We start from the raw sequence: 17,690 nt of genomic DNA, 5'->3' as shown, positions 1-17,690 counted from the left end.
TCAATATTCTCACACATATGTGTTAGCAATATCATAATCTCTTACATACATGTGTGTAGATGTGTGTACTTTTATATATGGGTGTGCATACATATTTCTTAGGATGAATATAATTTACCTAAGACTCCTAACTTGAAAGTTTGGATTTGCATTTTACATCTAATTACTACCAAGTCTGATAGAATTAAAAGTATGAAGATATAAGGAAACAAATGTCTGCGTGGTTAACTGATCTCAAAATACTCTTGGTATAAGAAAATTACATATAAGATACATAAGCTTGGTGCACATGTATGAAAGTATAAGTTGTTTGCTTATGAATCTCTATATATGTATTACATATTATATATAATTATATATAGTACATACATATATGTATTAATATGTATGTGTATATATTTGAAATTTGTTTCTTGCTTTAACACCCCTAGAGACATTTATATTTAATGTATTTATATTTAATGTATCAAATGCTCTGAAGAATCCTGCAGTAAAGAAATTCTTTTAGTGTTATGAATCATGAGTGAGAGTTGTTCAAAATTTCTTGACTCAGAGAAATTTTTCCGTGGGCGTGTATAACTACATCAGGCTCTTGCGGAAGGAGTATTCAACAGTTCCTAAGTCTGGAAATGTTAAATTAGATACTTTACATAAAAGTTCTCATTTACTCTTACAACATATCTATGGGTTATTGTAGAGGATATCTGTTATTTTATTTTATTTTATTATTGTTTTTTAGAGAATTGAACTTTGAATTTTATTTATTTATTTTCTCTTTTTATTACTCAATGAATTTATTACATTTCTTATTGTTCAATGATCATCACAACCCAATTTTATAGCATTTCTATCTCAAACCCCCAGCGCATCCCCCCAACCTGTCTCCTTTGGAAACCATATCTGCTATTTTATTTCTACTGACAAAATAATACCCTGAATTTCCTTTGGAAAAAGAAAACATCACTCTTTCCTACTCCCCACATCAACTTTGGAAGTCCCTGTGTGATTGAATAAGCAACTCATTCATATATTTATTTATTTGTGTAATCTTTCATTAAATTTTATGCCAGGCACTTTCGCAGGTACTTGAGATATAGTTTTTGTGAACTGGAGTTTGGCACTTGCCAGCCTTTGCCATCAGCTTCTGTATTGATTAAAGCATGAGCCTCTGCAGCTGCTGCCCTGCAACACCCCCCAAGCAAATCTCAGGGTGCCGATCAGAGTGAGACACTCTGTACTCTGGGAAAACTGGAAGAACAGGTCTTTAGATAGTCATAGTATTTTTAGATTTCATGTGCCCAATTCTTGCATCTCCTCATAGCTAGAAAAACACTAAGTGATTAATGTCTGTGAATAGTAGTTGCCTTCAGGAGACCAGCAGCAAACTTCTGTGAAAAGTGTCCTGGCTGCATGCCCCTCACCCTTTACCTGTATTGTGTATATTCTGATATTCCCCTTTCCTCTTTGGGGAGGAGTTATCTGAGATACCTCAGCATGGGCTGCAGTTAAGGATTAAAAAAAAGATGTCATGGTCAGCTATGAATGCAGTGACCTCCAAGGGTGAGAGCCAGTGAGCCCTGAGGGCTGTGAAAACTCAGGCTACTGGCCCCTATCGCCAAGGTGCAAGTCAAAGGCATGATCAGTGAGCCCAACCACTTTTGTTCCTGCTACCTGCTCTTTGTTGCAAAAACTTCTATATATCGTAGCTCCCCTCTCGCCACCTTGGAGTGGTTTCTCAGGGCTACCTAAGATGAGTCTCCCAGGCCGAAGTCCTAATTTTGCCCAAAGTAAAACTTAACTTTCAACTTTCAGGTTGTGCATTTTTTTTTTAAGTCGACATTTCAAACAAAACACAAACACACACACACACACACACACACACACACACACACACACACAAACATTGCAGTGATAGAAAGTAGAGACAGATACATAAGTGAAATATAAAAAAGATGAAATGGTGATGAATGATACAGAGAAAACATAAAGCAGAGAGGAAGGAATTAAATGGTGGAGAGAAGACCTATTTCTTCATTGACCATACAAAGGGATACTCTCAGAGTTCTGAACTTCTTGTTATACCCAAAATAAATAGCATTAAAATAACAGATAAGCAATGAGATCTTGCTGTACAGCACAAGAAACATGTTTGCTGTATAGCACAGGGAACATGATGGACGATAATGTATGAAAAAGAATATGCGTGTGTGTTCGTGTGTGACTGGGTCACTTTGCTGCACAGTAGAAAATTGACAGAACATTGTAAACCAGCGATAACAAAACATAAAAATCATTAAAAATATAAAGATTAAAAAATTAAAAAATAATGAGACTGGTTCTGAGGTATTCCTTTGGTAAATATTTAATCGAGTGGCTACAATATGCCAGGCACAGTTTAGATATTGCAGATAGGATTGTTAATAAAACAAAGATCTTTGACCTGATGGATATTGTGCTATGTTGGAAAATTTTTGAAAACTGCTCTTCAAAAAAAAAAAAAAAATCAAAGGGACCCTTATTTTGAGCTTTGTTGATTTTGATGATTTAGATGAACTACCATGACCAATTGCAAGCCAGCACTCACATATGGAACAGCAAAGATATGTTTGTAATCAGCTCTTGAATGAAAGTAAGAGCAGACTCAAGCACAGCACTGCATGTATCTTATATTCTGTATTTGGAGTGGATAAGCAATAAGACCCTGCTGTATAGCACACTGTAAATCAACTATAATAAAAAACATTTTTATAAATCTTAGAAAAATAAAAAAACCATGTAAATATAAATGCGCAAACTGGTAAGTTAACACATGCATTGGAAGGTGGCAGTTGCTGGTAAATAAAATAAAGCAACGTGGCATAGGAGGAAATCAAAATGCTAAAGGGAGGGGTGTAGAGTTCAGTATTAAATAATAAGGCCGAGGTCGACTCACTTAGAGGGTGCCATTTCAACAAGGATTTTAAGAAAGTTAGAGACATAGTAAGATGCAGAGGCAAGAGTCTTCCAGGCATAACGGACCTAGAGTACAGCTTCTAAAATAAGAGTTACCAAAGAAGTATTTGGCTACTCACTGCTCTAAAGCCAATAAAGAGGCAGGCTTGGCGGGAAAGAAAGGTTGATTTTTTTCAAATGCTTGGATGCCAGCGAACTGGGGAGGTTGGGGGATGGACGCCCTCCAAAGGCTGATTCCCCCCACACCCCCCACCCTGGACAGTCAGTGGGCAAGAAATTTTATAGGTGGAGGCAGAGGGCTACATGCAGGAACGGCAGAGTCAGCTCTGACAGTCGTCTTGAAATTGGTCATGAAGCGGTTTGACCAGCATCCTCTCAATTGCTTTAAGTACAGATAATCTTCCAGTCCCAGGGTCAGTTTGTTCCAATTTCCTTGAGGGCACTTTTCAGAATTGCGGCAGCTTGTGGCATGACTACATTCTGGTCAGCAGGTAGTTAACTTTTGTCACCACGTGGGGGTTGTATAAGATGACTCACAGGCTATGGCTCAGAATATTACCTATAGCTCTAGAGAGGGACTAAAATTTCTTGACTTTGCTTAATGACTACATTGTTATTGTTTGGTCTAATTTGATTGTTTTCCTTTGCTCATACGTTTTTTCACTTCTCTGATTAAAGTTATTTTTGACTAAAGTTTTTCCACAGACAAAAGTCAGGTGGAGGATATGGGGGACCATGGGGTCCTGCTCCATTTCGGGAGCACGTTTGGCTTGTGTTGAGGGAGTCTGTAGATCATTATGCCTGAAATAGAAAGAGTGAAGGGGAGGATAGATGAGGCAGGGATTCAGATCATATGTAGTCGCATAGGTCCCTGGGAGGGACTTTAGATTTTAATCTCGGTTAAATCAGGAGGTATTTAGCATTTTGAGCAGTGCTCAAATGTCATGATCTGTCATAACTCTTGTCTTAAAGAATCATTCTAGTTGCTAGGCTTACAGACAAAGAAACAAACTAGGATTCATTCAGGTGATGCAGACCAGGATGGTAACAGTGGAAGGAGTAATAAATTGTTGGATTCAGAATACATGTAGACAGCAGCAAAACCATGATTTCCTGGTAAGCTGGAAGTATCCTGTGGAGGATTAGAGTGGTTAATAATGATTCCAAGAGTTCTGACCTGCGTAAAGGGTAAGATGTAGTTGTCATCAAATGGGATCAGGAGACGACTCGTGTCCGTGAGGATGTGGGTTCAGTCTTTGGCCTTCCTCAGTGGGTTAAGGCATAGGCGTAGATCACAGATGTGGCCTGGATCCTGAATTCTTGTGGTTGTGTCTGTGGCCGGCAGCAGCAGCGACAATTCGACCCTTAGCCTGGGAACTTCCACATGCTGTAGGAACTAACGCAAAAAAAGAAAAAAGAAAACAAAACAAAAAAAAAAAGGGATCAGGAGAATATTATGATAGCAAAATGTGGAGGTAGGTTTTGGGCCAAGAACAGAACGTCAGTTTCAGACATGTTGAGTTTGAGATATTTTTAGCACCAGAGTGGATACACAGTTAGGAATTGGATATATGAGTCTGGAGTTTGGGAGAGAGGTCTGGATGAAGATAAATATTTGGAGTCTTCAGTGTATAGATGATTAAAAAGCCATGTATCTGGACAGGATTGTCAAATGAATAAATCCAAGTAGGAAAGAACAAAAGAATGTCTCATAGGGCACTACAACAGTGAGAGGTCAGGGCAAAATGAGCCTCTGATTTGTGGAGAGAGTTGTGGGGGTTTTCCAGATATATTCAGATTTTTTTTGGGGGGGGGAGTTTTCTTGAATTACAGTTGATTTACAATGTTGTTATAATTTCTGCTGCACAACGAAATGATTTAATCATGCATATACACATATCCATTTTTTTTTTCAGATTTGTTTCCTATATAGGTTATTACAGAAAATTGAGTAGTGTTTCCTATCTGTTCAAAGCTATCCTCAAAGATGACATGCTCTGGGAGAAGGGGCAGCTTTACATAGGGAATAAAGTGAGATGGCCTTATCTAGAATTTACACTTGAAGTTCACTGGCTCTCTTTTGTCTCTTGCTGATAGAGGTGTAAGTGGGGTCAATTGAGCAGGAGCACTGGAGACCAGCAGTTAAGCTAATCAATATATTTCACTTTTCCAGTCCAATGACTAAGTAACAAACCAGTGATGCCTAGGTTCCCTTTTTGGCTTACCTACTGAAGGAGAAATGCTTTGTTATTGCTGGCTTTGAGTCTTTTGTGGTGTTGGTATTGTCTAGTTGATATAGAGATCTTATGCTTGCCTGGGTAGAGCCTGAAGCTAACAGAGACTGCCAGGTGGATCTGTCATTGAGCCAAGAGATGGAGAGGGGCCAAGATTTCCTGTAATCATGAAATCTTTTCATTTATCTATTTAATTTTTTGTTGTTGTTGTTGTTGCTTTTTAGGGCCGTACTTGTGGCATATGGAAGTTCCTAGGCTGGGGGTCAAATTGGAGCTGCAGCTGCCAGCCTCAGCAATAGGATATCCAAGCCATGTCTGCAACCTACCCCACAGTTCACAGCAACACTGGATCCTTAACCCACTGCGTGAGGCCAGGGATCCAAATTGCATCCTCACAGATGCTAGTCAGGTTTGTTACTGATAAGCCACAACAGGAACTCCTGATGAAATCTTAAATCTAGCCCTTCTTGCAACCTCCCTTAGCTCTGAATTTTTCATTTACCTAAGTAAGTAAACTCTCTTTTTGTCTTAAGCCAGTTCAAGTCAGGTGTTATGTAAGGTTTTTAACTGAGCCAGTAGGTATCATTATCACTGTATGAGAGAACAGGGGCTTATTTTTCAGTGAATAACTAAATGCCCAAACTTACACAATTAATGCATGGAACCAGGTGGGTCCCAAGGCTGTGTACTTTCCTTACTCTTCTGAGGGGGAAAAATAGTGGAATAAAAGAGATGAAAAACTGACTTTTTAAGAGTCTACAATTAGATAGGACTTCCAAAATTAGTTTTCTGATGCTCTTCTGAGGACTCTTCATCTTAGAGGAGGGAATAGCATCCCAGGGTCAGGAGGAGAGAGTTTAACCAGCAAAGTAGCAATGCTACTTGCTGTTCAATTCTACACCCAAGTTTCAAGCTTTTTTTCAGCTTCTTAGGATACTAACGATAAAACAAAAAAAATGAAAATAAATTAAAAAACAGGGAGTTTGACATTAGATACATTAAAGAACATAGTGCTTAGATAGCATTTAAGAAGAAACTCGAGAAAATTTAATTAGGGCAGAAGGCCAATTAAGGTGGAATTCATATCACAACTACATTAGTGTTAAGAAGGTAAAGGAAATTACAACTGTTCAAGTAAATAGCTGAGGATAGTGTGTGTCATGGGGATTTGGGATTTTATTAAGAAAGGCAATGAGGGGTGAATTCTACTTAATAGTGCCTCCTAAAGAAGAGCTGGTGCAAAGGGGAGATGATCATGGATCACTCTGAGCCTTGGCTGATGAGTTTATGTCAGCTTTAGGATGGGAACAGCAGGGAAAACAGACAGGTAAGACACATGAAGGGAGAAGTAATGGTTCTTTGTACAATCCTATTCTTTTTTGTTTGTTTGTTTGTTTTTTTCCTTTTTACAGCCACACCTGCAGCATATAGAAGTTCCTGGGCCAGGGGTTGAATTACAGCTGCAGCTGTGACTTATGTCACAACCATGGCAACACTGGATCATTAACACACTGAGTGAGGTCAGGGATCGAACCCACATCCTCACAGAGACAATGTTGGTTCCTTAACCCACTGAGCCACCATGGGAACTCCTTGAATATTGTCTATCCACTAGAATTTTGCAGGATGTCTATTCTTTTTTCTTTCCTTCCTTCCTTCCTTCCTTCCTTCCTTCCTTCCTTCCTTCCTTCCTTCCTTTCTTTCTTTCTTTCTTTCTTTCTTTCTTTCTTTCTTTCTTTCTTTCTTTCTTTCTTTCTTTCTTTCTTTCTTTCTTCTTTCTTTATTTTTCTTAGGACAGCACCTGCAGCATATGGAAGTTCCCAGGCTAGGGCTGGAATTGGAGCTGCAACTTGAGCCTATGCTACAGCGACAACAATGCATGATCTGAGCCTAGTCTGTGACCTACAGCACAGGTCATGTCAGTGTAGGACCCTTACCCACTGAGTGAGGCCAGGGATCAAACCCACATGCTCATGAATACAGCAGGTTCTTAACTGGCTGAGCCGCAATGGGGACTCCAGGATGTCTGTTCTTTGCAATGAATAATATTATTTATCTCAGGCCTCAGAAAATAAATAGGTAAATAAATAAACATGAAAGCAACAAAGAAGAATAACATATCATCATTGAATATAAAGATATAAAGGAAGTCTTGCTGACTACAACTCACTTCATTTGTAAGTAGCTGTGTAGGTAGCATTGAAAGTCACTCCTTTTTCATATATATATATATACACATATATATACACATATATATACATATATATACACACATATATATACACATATATATACACACATATATATACACATATATATACACATATATATATACACATATATATACATATATATATACACATATATATATATATTTGCATCTACTCAGCTACTCATATGGCAAACTCCTTTACTGAAAAATTTTTTAGATCATTTAAAGTCTTGACTCATTTTTGATTTTTTTTTATATAAAACATCATATGAATTCAGCTCTACATCATATACTTAAGAAAGGAAGGCACAGTCTATCCTTTCAGGAATTAGAATTTAATGACATCCAGATAACTAAATATGTGCTAGTTTTATATGTTCTTTACATGCTTCTATATCAACCACTGAGGAAAGCATACTAAATTAATAATACATTTCTACTTACTTCCTGTCATTTCCTGTGCTTTTCCCATGCTGAAGTTAATGATATATTCTAAACTATTTATGAAATATATATTTATCATTTCTTGATCTCTATTAGAATTATTAGATTTATCCACAAATGACCCTAGTTTTTCTTTATTCTTGTCTAGTTCATTCTCAAATTATATTTAGATTTTATTCCAGTCTTTCATCTACATTTTCTCAGGGTAAAGTTACCCATCCTTTTATTTTTCAAACTCTCTAAGTCAAGTTATAATCATATTCTTTTCCCTTGGTAATCTGATATGATATTCTTTGTATTTAAATAGGTAATTTTATTTTCATCTCTTGTTATGAAATATATATTTGGTCTTAATTGTATCTCATATTTTATGTGACACTTTCTGCTTTTACTGTTCTTTTTAAAGTCTTTTTCTATGTCAAGTATATTTTTTTGCTGTTTTTGCATGTGTCCCTTGATAATTTAGCATTATGTTCCATTAATTGCTCTTCTTAATGTTAGTTTTATACTGCAACTTTATATAAATTCTTGCTATCCCACTGATTTATGCAGCAACCATTGAATCTTCACGATGAGCAATTATAAGGTTACAACATTAGTGTCTTCATTTAGTTTCTCCAGAAGCAGATCTTGAGACAAAGATTTCAAGTGTAAGGTCATTTATTTGGAAGGTAATGGTAGGAAAGTGGAGAGAGAAGAAAGGCATGAAGGAGCTATTATCAAGGCAGCTTCAGCATGGGTGCCTGGGGTGGAATCTTCCTGGGAGACTTTTAGGTCCAGTTCAAAACGCTTCTCAGAATCATCACATCTGTAGGAGAGGGGACTGGAATGATTATGTACCAGTCCACACCAGTACTTTGTTGAGGGCTACTCCCAGGGTGTTAATTTCCCTCCTCTCCTCACAGAGTAAGTAACTTCAGTAACTGAGAAGGCCAAAAAAATGTAGGTATTTAACTGTAGGTACTCCTCCTGGATTCGGGACCTATTTACCTACTGCAGAATTAACATCATACTGTAACTCTTGGTTAAAATATACATCAGTATTGCAGGGTATCACTTCAGACCCATAGGGTACCGTACCTGAACTGAAATCTTAGCTGTGTCTTGAAGAGTCTATCCCAGTTGTTCACAAAGCATGGCAACGTGCCCGTGGTGAAGTTCATGGAAGAACCGATGGACCTTGTGTTCCTGTGCCAAGTATCACCCTTCCCTGTTGCTTTAAGTCAGTTCCTTGGTCTGAGATAGTATTAAGCAAAATCCCATGGCAATAACCTATTGACCTTTGGCATAGTGATGCTGGTCAAGGGACTCAGGATAAGGAGTACAAATCCATACCTGGTGTAACTGTCAATCCCAGTAATTTTAAAGTAAGCTCCCTATAAGCAAAAAGGGTCCAGAGAAATCAACTTGCTGCCAAGGGGCTGGTTAGCTTATCTTCTGGAAGAGATATCATCTCACAGCTTAGTGTTTGCCTCAGTGTTTATCTCTGCTGCAGTTACTAAATGAACTGTCAAATCCATGCACTGTATCGACCGACACCTCCATAGCTTCTCTGTGCATGAGGCAGTTGGACAGAGCGGCTGGCTAATCTTTTCTGCATAAGGCCAGCTGTCTCTTAGGTTATTTAGTGCCTCCATGTCTGTGACTGAACTCTGGTTGGACAATATAAGATCTGCACTCTTTGTGTTCACCCTTGAAGGACCATACATATGTTTCTTGTTCTGAAATATTTTCCTTCCATCTTTTAATCTTGCTTCTTTAAGGACCCTGGCCAATAAAACAAGGCCTTTATCACTAACTATAAGTCCATGTATGTTCTTCACTTGAGCCACTTCTCTCTATACATCAAGTTGACGAATAGAAGTTTAATGCTTATATTTCTGACCAGTAAGAGAATTTTACTCATTGGTATTTTTCAAAGCCATTTTTGAATGAGGCTGTAGTGAAGCAGAGGTCCGTTTTGAGCTCACAGCTGCATATCAAGATAGCTCATTCCTAAACTAAGCTGGTGTTAGTTTGATGATGCTCACAAGGTCATCGGAGTGAGCTAAATAAAAGAGGTGATTGTGACAAAAATAGGTGCCATAGAAGCCACCTGTTTATATAAATGACCTGTGCCCTCTGGACATAAATGCTGTGCTTGCCTGACATTATGATGTGGCGAATCTGGCAACACTCACATTGGCCAATTTTGCATAATCACTTGGTGTTCTGTAATCATGCGCTCGGTTTAACAAGGGTCAGGCATTGCTTTCAAAACAGTAAAGTTCTGTGTTGCAGAAAGTATCCCTTTGTCTCAGAGCCTTAAAGCTATGTACTCTGGCTCTATTAATTTGCCAGAGATGTCACAGTGTTTATATCAGCACAGATATTTATATCTGCCAGGCCCTACAGGACACCAGGAAACGCTCTTGCACTACAACCTGACAGCTTTCTGAGTCACTCAATATGTACATCCAAATCCCCAAGTGTGGTATCTCATCTTCAAAACCTGAAAAGCCTATCAAGTTCTGTTTCTCCTTTTGAGTAGTAGGAGATAAAAAAAAAATCACTTGTCCTTTTTCTTGAAAATGATGTTCTAAAATCCCCCAGATCATTGGACCCCCCCCCCAAAATGTTATCAGTGTAGCTGGTGCATAAATTATTCATGGTAGGATTTTATCACACACCTTCTAGCATGTGTATATTCAACCAAAGAATCCAATGAACTGGCCTCTTCCTACTTTCCGGGTCTGGTTACCATTTCATCAATATAATGGATCAGCATGATGTGCTAGAATACCCAAAGAAAGTCAAGCCCTCTACAGACTACAATGCAGCAGAAAAGAAAAGTTCTAAGACAGGATCATGACTATATACGCCATCTAACTTGAGGGAACATAAATTGCTTCTGATCATTTTTATTCATAGGGAATGAAAAAAAATGAATTAGCCAGATCAGTAACCATATACGAAGTACCAGGTGGTCTGTTGATCTGCTATATTAGTTTAATTAAAGTAAAACAGATATTTTGTAAGTTAAAAAAAAAAACAAATATTTGTATTGTCATGTGATTCAACCTAGAGTAATATGCCACATCTATCACATTAAATGCAACAGGGATTATTAAATTTGTACTGTCCACCATCAGGCACTACAGTACTGGATTTGCTGCAAGGACCAAATTAGCAAATTAAATAGATAAAGGATTCATATACCATTGTTCATCCTTTAAGCCTTTGGAGATTGCATTAACTCACGGACATAATAACCAGAATATGGCTCTGACTTACTGTTTTGGCCAGTGGAGAAAGAGATGATTTCAGGGAAATTTATGAGGTCTTGTTGCTGAAACTCTCTGTACCCCCATGCTGAACAGAAACATTCAGAGTTCCATATGGAGGAGAAAATTAAAAAAAAAAAAAAGCTTTAATTGCTTTGCAAGACAAAGGAGGCCATAGCAGGCTAATGCCCTAAAGACTGTGCTGTCTTTGGGAGGGAATAGGAAATGGCTTTTTTTTTTTTTTTTAGGGTCACACCCATGGCATATGGAAGTTCCCAGGCTAGGGATTGAATTGGAACTGCAGCTGCCAGCCTACACCACAGCCACAGCAATGTGGGATCTGAGCCATGTCTGCAACCTACACCTCAATTCACAGCAACATCAGATCCTTGACCCACTGAGCAAGGGCAGGGATAGAACCTGGATCCTCATGGGTGCTAGTCAGGTTTATAACCCTCTGATCCACAACAGGAACACCAGAAGTGGTCTTATAGTTTGGGAGAGGAAAATAGAGCCACAGATAAGGATCAGGGTAAATGTAAGTTTGCATTTTTCTTCAAAGCTGGCATCAGGCATCCAGCACATGTTCTGGTAGTCCTTGAGGCTATCACACCATGAGCTTTCTGGAATGATGAAGGTTTCATCAAGTAGGTGACATCTTCCATCTATTGTGGGTTTTAGTTCTGTAGAAGAGCTCAAAGATATTGTTATGTATATTCCTTGAGGAGGAACCAGGACCCTGCCCCAAGGCTACGATATTGTTTCTTGGCTGCCCCTCCCTTGTCTCTGCATCCCATTCCTTCCCAGATTAGCAATGTATTTGCATCTGCCCTTAGGAGTTCAGGGAAGGCGGTGGAGGCTGAGTGAAGCCTATTTCCTACAGACAAGAAATGGGTGACATAGAAAGGCTTTTGTGCCCAGGAGGCCCACAGGGCCCTTCTTGGTTTTAGTCTGTCCTAGAATGGTAGTTCTTCTACACAGTTCAGGGAACCAGTATGAGTGTTTAATGAGGTGGTGATTGTACAATGTTCTTACTATTCATTTGATAACTGGGAGAATCACCACGGTGTAGCTTCAAAGGTCAACGGCCCACACTGAGATGGCTCAGACTAGGACCCCATTTGTATTCTGGTGTCTATATGCCCCTTCTCTAATAATATGATCAATGTCATTTCAGACTCTGTATCTGACAAGCCTCAATACACACAGCTCTTCTTATTCCCCCAGTGTACAATTATTCACAGATATGGTCATAGATCCCTTTGGAGAAAGATTTGTAGAAGTGCTATAATGTATATTGGTAGACATGCAGGTTTCTCCTCAAGGTCACCTGCCCTCTCTTTTAGTCAATGGTTTAGAGATAGTTTGGAAAATGGATTATATATGGTGTTATTGCAGGACTGATATCAGCCTTTTGCTTAGGCTTTTTTATCTTATTTTGTGAGTCAAGTAACATCCTCTGGCTACCTTTGTCTCTTTTTCTCAGGGATGTCTACTTGCCATTCTCATTTTCCTGTCCTTTGCAGTAATTATGTCCTCCTTGCTTCTGTTGTGTAAGTGTTTTATTCTCTCATCTTCTATTATAGACCTTTACCTAGAACTCTAGAACTATAGACCTCTGTTCCACAACATCCCTAGATCCTGCTGACACAGGTCTACAAAGAACATCTATCCCCGGGTTTCCCAGCAATGCCAATCTCCTCATGAATACATTCCTCATCATTTTGATGGAATCAAAGTCCTCTAGACCCTCCTGGTTAACTACTTAGTTCTTCCTTCTAATATAATAAATCAATGCTGGAATGTCCAAATACTTGAATCCTAAGGACTCTGCCAAGGCAGTTCTGACAAGCTCACCTCACTGATTCAAGTTTCAAGGAATCAACTCTGTAATAAATTTGGATTTAGATCCATGGGTCCTTGTCTGAATGTTAAATCCTGACTCAAGAGAGATAGCATCCACATTGAGAAACTCGCCCCATCCAGAGATATATTTTCCTTCTATTCTCGTTCAGCAGCATCTTCAAGACCTATCCCCCTTTTTTTTTTTCCTGGTCCTTCTAATAACTATTAAATATTAATATTTATTAATATTAAATATACAGATAGATGAATATTAGCCTGATCTTGTCACCTTTTTGGTGAATAACTCTACCATCCAGAACAAAAGATAGCATTCTCTTAGGCTAAGACATGACTTATAATTAGTCTACCAGGTATAAAGAGAGATGGAGGCAAACCTTGAGGATCACAGCTATAATCTTGCATTTATCTCAGGGGAAAAGCCTGCATGGTCTCTAAGCAAAGGAAATCTTCTAGCTAAGGGAGACTAGTAAGAGGTAGTGGGGGTAAAGGGCAAAATGAGATACTTCCTCAGAACTAGAAGGTGCTGAAGAATCTGGAGATTCAAGTTTCTCACAAATATTGACCCATCTGTTCCCAGCTCAGGTCTTAGGCTCCTGCTTTTTTATCAGGTCTTGACTTTAGCAAGAGGGATTTTTCAAGGCTGTGACTTTATCCTTATTTGTAAGTCAGCTCTTCAAAGTCAGATTTTAGGCCCGATTTTTTGAGCAAAATCTTCTCTGCAGCTGCAAAAGAGGAGGGATTCCTTATACACTGTTGTAAAAGACTTTTGGCTTTTAAGTCACACCCTCATCTGGTAATTAACTGATATGAGTTTCATTTCTTCCTTCAGGGTTTCGATTGTGCTTGGCAATAACCAATTCCAGTAAACATTGACTTTTGTCTCTCAAATGATAGAAATATTGCATTTGTTGGGGCACCCCCCATCGACTTTTGTCTCTCAAATGATGGAAATACTGCATTTGTTGGGGCACCCCCCCATTGACTTTTGTCTCTCAAATGATAGAAATATTGCATTTGTTGGGGCACCCCCATTGACTTTTGTCTCTCAAACGATGGAAATACTGCATTTGTTGGGGCATCCCCCATTGACTTTTGTCTCTCAAACGATGGAAATACTGCATTTGTTGGGGCACCCCCATTGACTTTTGTCTCTCAAACGATAGAAATACTGCATTTGTTGGGGCACCCCCATTGACTTTTGTCTCTCAAACGATAGAAATACTGCATTTGTTGGGGCATCCCCCATTGACTTTTGTCTCTCAAATGATGGAAATACTGCGTTTGTTGGGGCACCCCCTCTAGTTGTTTCACATCCTAGTGCACCACAGGTGAATGAAATCATAAGGCCCATGCCAGGTAAAGTTCACTGAAGCTTAACACCTCGTCCTGTAAAAATAGCATCATTATTGCCTTCCATTTGGTAAGACATCCAATTTCAGAATCCATCATGGGAATCTGCAAGGACCATTTCTCATATCAATTGTCTTCTTTGTTTTTCATCAGAATCACTCCCTGGCAAGGGTTTTAGTGCAAGCGTTTTTCTGACAAGAAAAAGTAGGGACACGGCTGGGAAGGGAAGGCAGACAATAAAACAGCCTGCTGTTACTGTGAGTGACCAAAAAAATCTTGGGCAACCAATGCAGAATATGCATTTGTTTTTCAGGGATATTCACCAGATGGAAGGAGTCTTGACTGAGAGCTGATCTAAAGGAGTGTTAATTTCCTGGTACTTTTTTTTTTTTTTTTTTTTTTTTTTTTTTTAGTTAAAAAATAAGTTTTTATTAACAAGATTTTTCTTAATTCATATAAGATCCATTTTTCATATTAAATAGGATAATATGCCCCACAATCCGTAAGTCTAATTCTAATCCACGAACACTTTATTCCAGTTTAGCCCTCTCAAATGCTTATGTTATTTATATTTTAACATGTAAAAGCCATAAGTACCAGCTACTTAACTAAAGCTATTACACTGGAAAGTGAAAATTTATAGAATTTTATCATTAAGATCAGATTAAAAAAAAAAACAGGATAAAATTTTGTTCAGAAGTCTTTTTATCATTAGGGTATTATCACATCTTTTTCAGAAAAAGTATAATTTTCAGAAATTACACAGGCAATGTAATGATATCAGTATTCAGCAATGTTTAGCTGAAATGTGATTTTAATTGTAAAAATTATCTCCGGTTACAAAAGATAACCAAAAACCTTACTGGCTTTTACAAATATCCCAAGTCTTAAGCTAACAATATTTTAAGTAGAAAAGCACTAGTTTTTAAACAGTTTGGTATACTGTTTTTGTGGTTTAGGTACATATATTAATTGGTTTGTTTTACAGGAAACCTGACTAGAAGTTTATCACATTAAGCACTGTGGAAATAAAGGCAAGAGCTAATCACCTTTTAATAAAAATACTCTTTATGCAACTGTTCCAGGTATCAAAGATACTCTTTTTTTAGTGGTTGATAATTAACTGCCTGCTACCAGATACAAAACAAAATGCATTTATTGGACTGGTTTTCAGATTGCAGCTGCCCTCTGGCATCCAAAGCAAGGATTTCCCATAAATAAAAGCTGCAAAGCGATTCATGTAGTGGTTGGTTTAGGTCAACGCTTTTTTTCTACCCAGTTATTCTTTCTTCTTCGATGCCGCCCCCGAACTGGCAGTGACACCGTATTATTAAAAACATTAAGTCCCTGGGATTTATGCTTCGGATCAAGACATCATCTGAGTAATTTCAAATGATGTACAGCTCTTCACGTAAAAAGATGTTTTTGTGGTCACAATTACTTCAAAAGGTAATTATATTCAAATAACCTGACATATCATGCTTTAGCAATTACAGAACCAAGATTTTGACACATGGCAATTTATAAGTTAGGCAAATGTGAAAAGCTAAAAGATGTGAACAGCTGTTCTTCTAAGTTTCGAGTGTTGCAAGATTCCGGTAGTGACTTGATTTCTTCAGTTAATATAACCAGCCCACGATGCGGCATACCAAGTCATGGAGTACAGATCCAAGGAAGGCAACACCTTTACTAAGTTACACAGCTCTGGCAAACCAGTACAGTACCGGTTAACACAATAAAAGGGTGTTTTTGCTGGAGTCCTTTATTACTTTTGTGATCATTTTTACTCCAAAAACGTTATTTGAGTACCAAGTTAAACCACTGGGGCCTTCGATGGTGATTTACAGCAGAGCAAATTACTGTCTTTCAACAACTATCCGATTCCTCCCTTCAAGGTGAGTCCTCGCAGGCGCCTTCTGGAAGTTTACTGCAGCAGGGCAACTGTGGGTGTGTCAGAGGTGGCTCTGCTTTGTCTTGGGGTTGGTCCAAAGCCAGGCAGAGTTCTAATGCACGAAAGCTTTAAAATTCTACCTTAAGGAGATTTAATCCGCCACTACCAATTTACAAGTACTTTTCAAATATTGTTACATTTCCACATAAATACTAGAATCCTCAAAAGTAGACATCATTTCCAACAACACTAATTTCAGACAATCCCTTTTATTTAGAAATCCTGCACCTTTGTTTTGATCCAGTCACACAGCCTCTCTTCAGCTTATTAAAAAAAAAATCCTACCTAAAATATAGTTGAATTTTTTAAATAGCAAATAAATACACCGCCAGCGTGTAGAGACCTGGGGGACCGGGTGCGCACGCCCACGTTCAGGATCATTTCTCTACAAACGCTGCCGCTGCCATCGGTGTCCGGATGCTCCCTCTGGCTGAAGCCGTCAATTCTTCAATTTCAGCATTTAATTTATGTATTACCCATTCCATTGCTTCTCGGCCCTTATTCGCATTGGAAGATATCGTACTTGCCATCAGTCCTTCGAGGTAACTGCCCAGACTGACGCCTTTCACGGTAATTATGGCTTCTTGAGTCAACACAGTTTTCTCTGGATCTTGAGGATGTGGTTTGTATATAAGCCTCTCATCTACTGAAACCATATTTGTAAATGAAATATTAGTAGATTTAAGTTCCATTGTTTTCGCTACCGGATCCACTACAGAATGTTCCTGCACATATGTTTTGGTTCTTGCTGCACCAATAATAGATTTCACTATGGAAGGCAGTCCCCACTCTGTGCTGAGGAGCCTGTGGCTGTGCAGCTTTCCAGAGGCATCTATGTGTCTGTCCAAGACGTCAACTCCGACCACACTGGGGTTCATGGGGTTGGGGTATTTCTGCATTGCAGCTGTTGTGACGGTTTCCCATGGGTGGTCGAAGACGTGCTCGGAAGTCCAGATCTTCATGGTGCCGGCGGCCTGCGCGGTGTCCGGGCGGCGATAGGGCACACCCTGGTACTTTTTGATGCCACTCAGGTGAGCAAAATATTTTCCTTGCAACAGAAAGTTAGGTCCTAAAGCAAAAACAAACAAACAAACAAACAAAAACAAAAGAAAAACAAACAAACAAAAAAACAGGTGCTGGCAGTTGTAATTTGTGCTGACATGCATTGTAGTAAGAAAGAAGGGAAGTAGGCGGGGTACTCAAGTGTCTGCTCCGATTGCTTTTTTTCAAGTAAAATATTTCTTATTATTCTATCATTTAGCTTTATAAATGTAAATATATTTGTATCCTTGTAACTTGAGTTACCCACTTTAAATTGCATAGTCTTGAGAGATTGGTGAGGACATTTGTCTTCTCAGACTCTCGCTCATACTCTTTTTCCCTTTGCTCCCTTTCATTGTTATTTACCATTTCTCTTT

General features: G+C 38.6%; 1 protein-coding gene across 1 annotated transcript; it reads right to left on the bottom strand.

The window, feature by feature from the left end:
- LOC100525472 (PRELI domain containing protein 3B-like) lies at window positions 14,733-17,272 on the bottom strand. The gene has a single exon (XM_005666531.3). The coding sequence runs from the start codon at window positions 17,232-17,234 to the stop codon at window positions 16,650-16,652; it is 585 nt and encodes a 194-aa protein (XP_005666588.1). The 5' UTR covers window positions 17,235-17,272; the 3' UTR covers window positions 14,733-16,649.

This window comes from Sus scrofa, chromosome 8 (genome assembly GCF_000003025.6).
Source record: "Sus scrofa isolate TJ Tabasco breed Duroc chromosome 8, Sscrofa11.1, whole genome shotgun sequence".
Lineage (NCBI taxonomy): Eukaryota > Metazoa > Chordata > Mammalia > Artiodactyla > Suidae > Sus > Sus scrofa.
The sequence above is the reverse complement of the archived record's forward strand: the minus strand, read 5'-3'. Positions and strand labels throughout refer to the sequence as shown.

What these genes read in the sequence shown, in the direction of transcription:
- LOC100525472 (XM_005666531.3), bottom strand. Translation starts at nt 17,234, where the DNA reads ATGAAGATCTGGACTTCCGAGCACGTCTTCGACCACCCATGGGAAACC.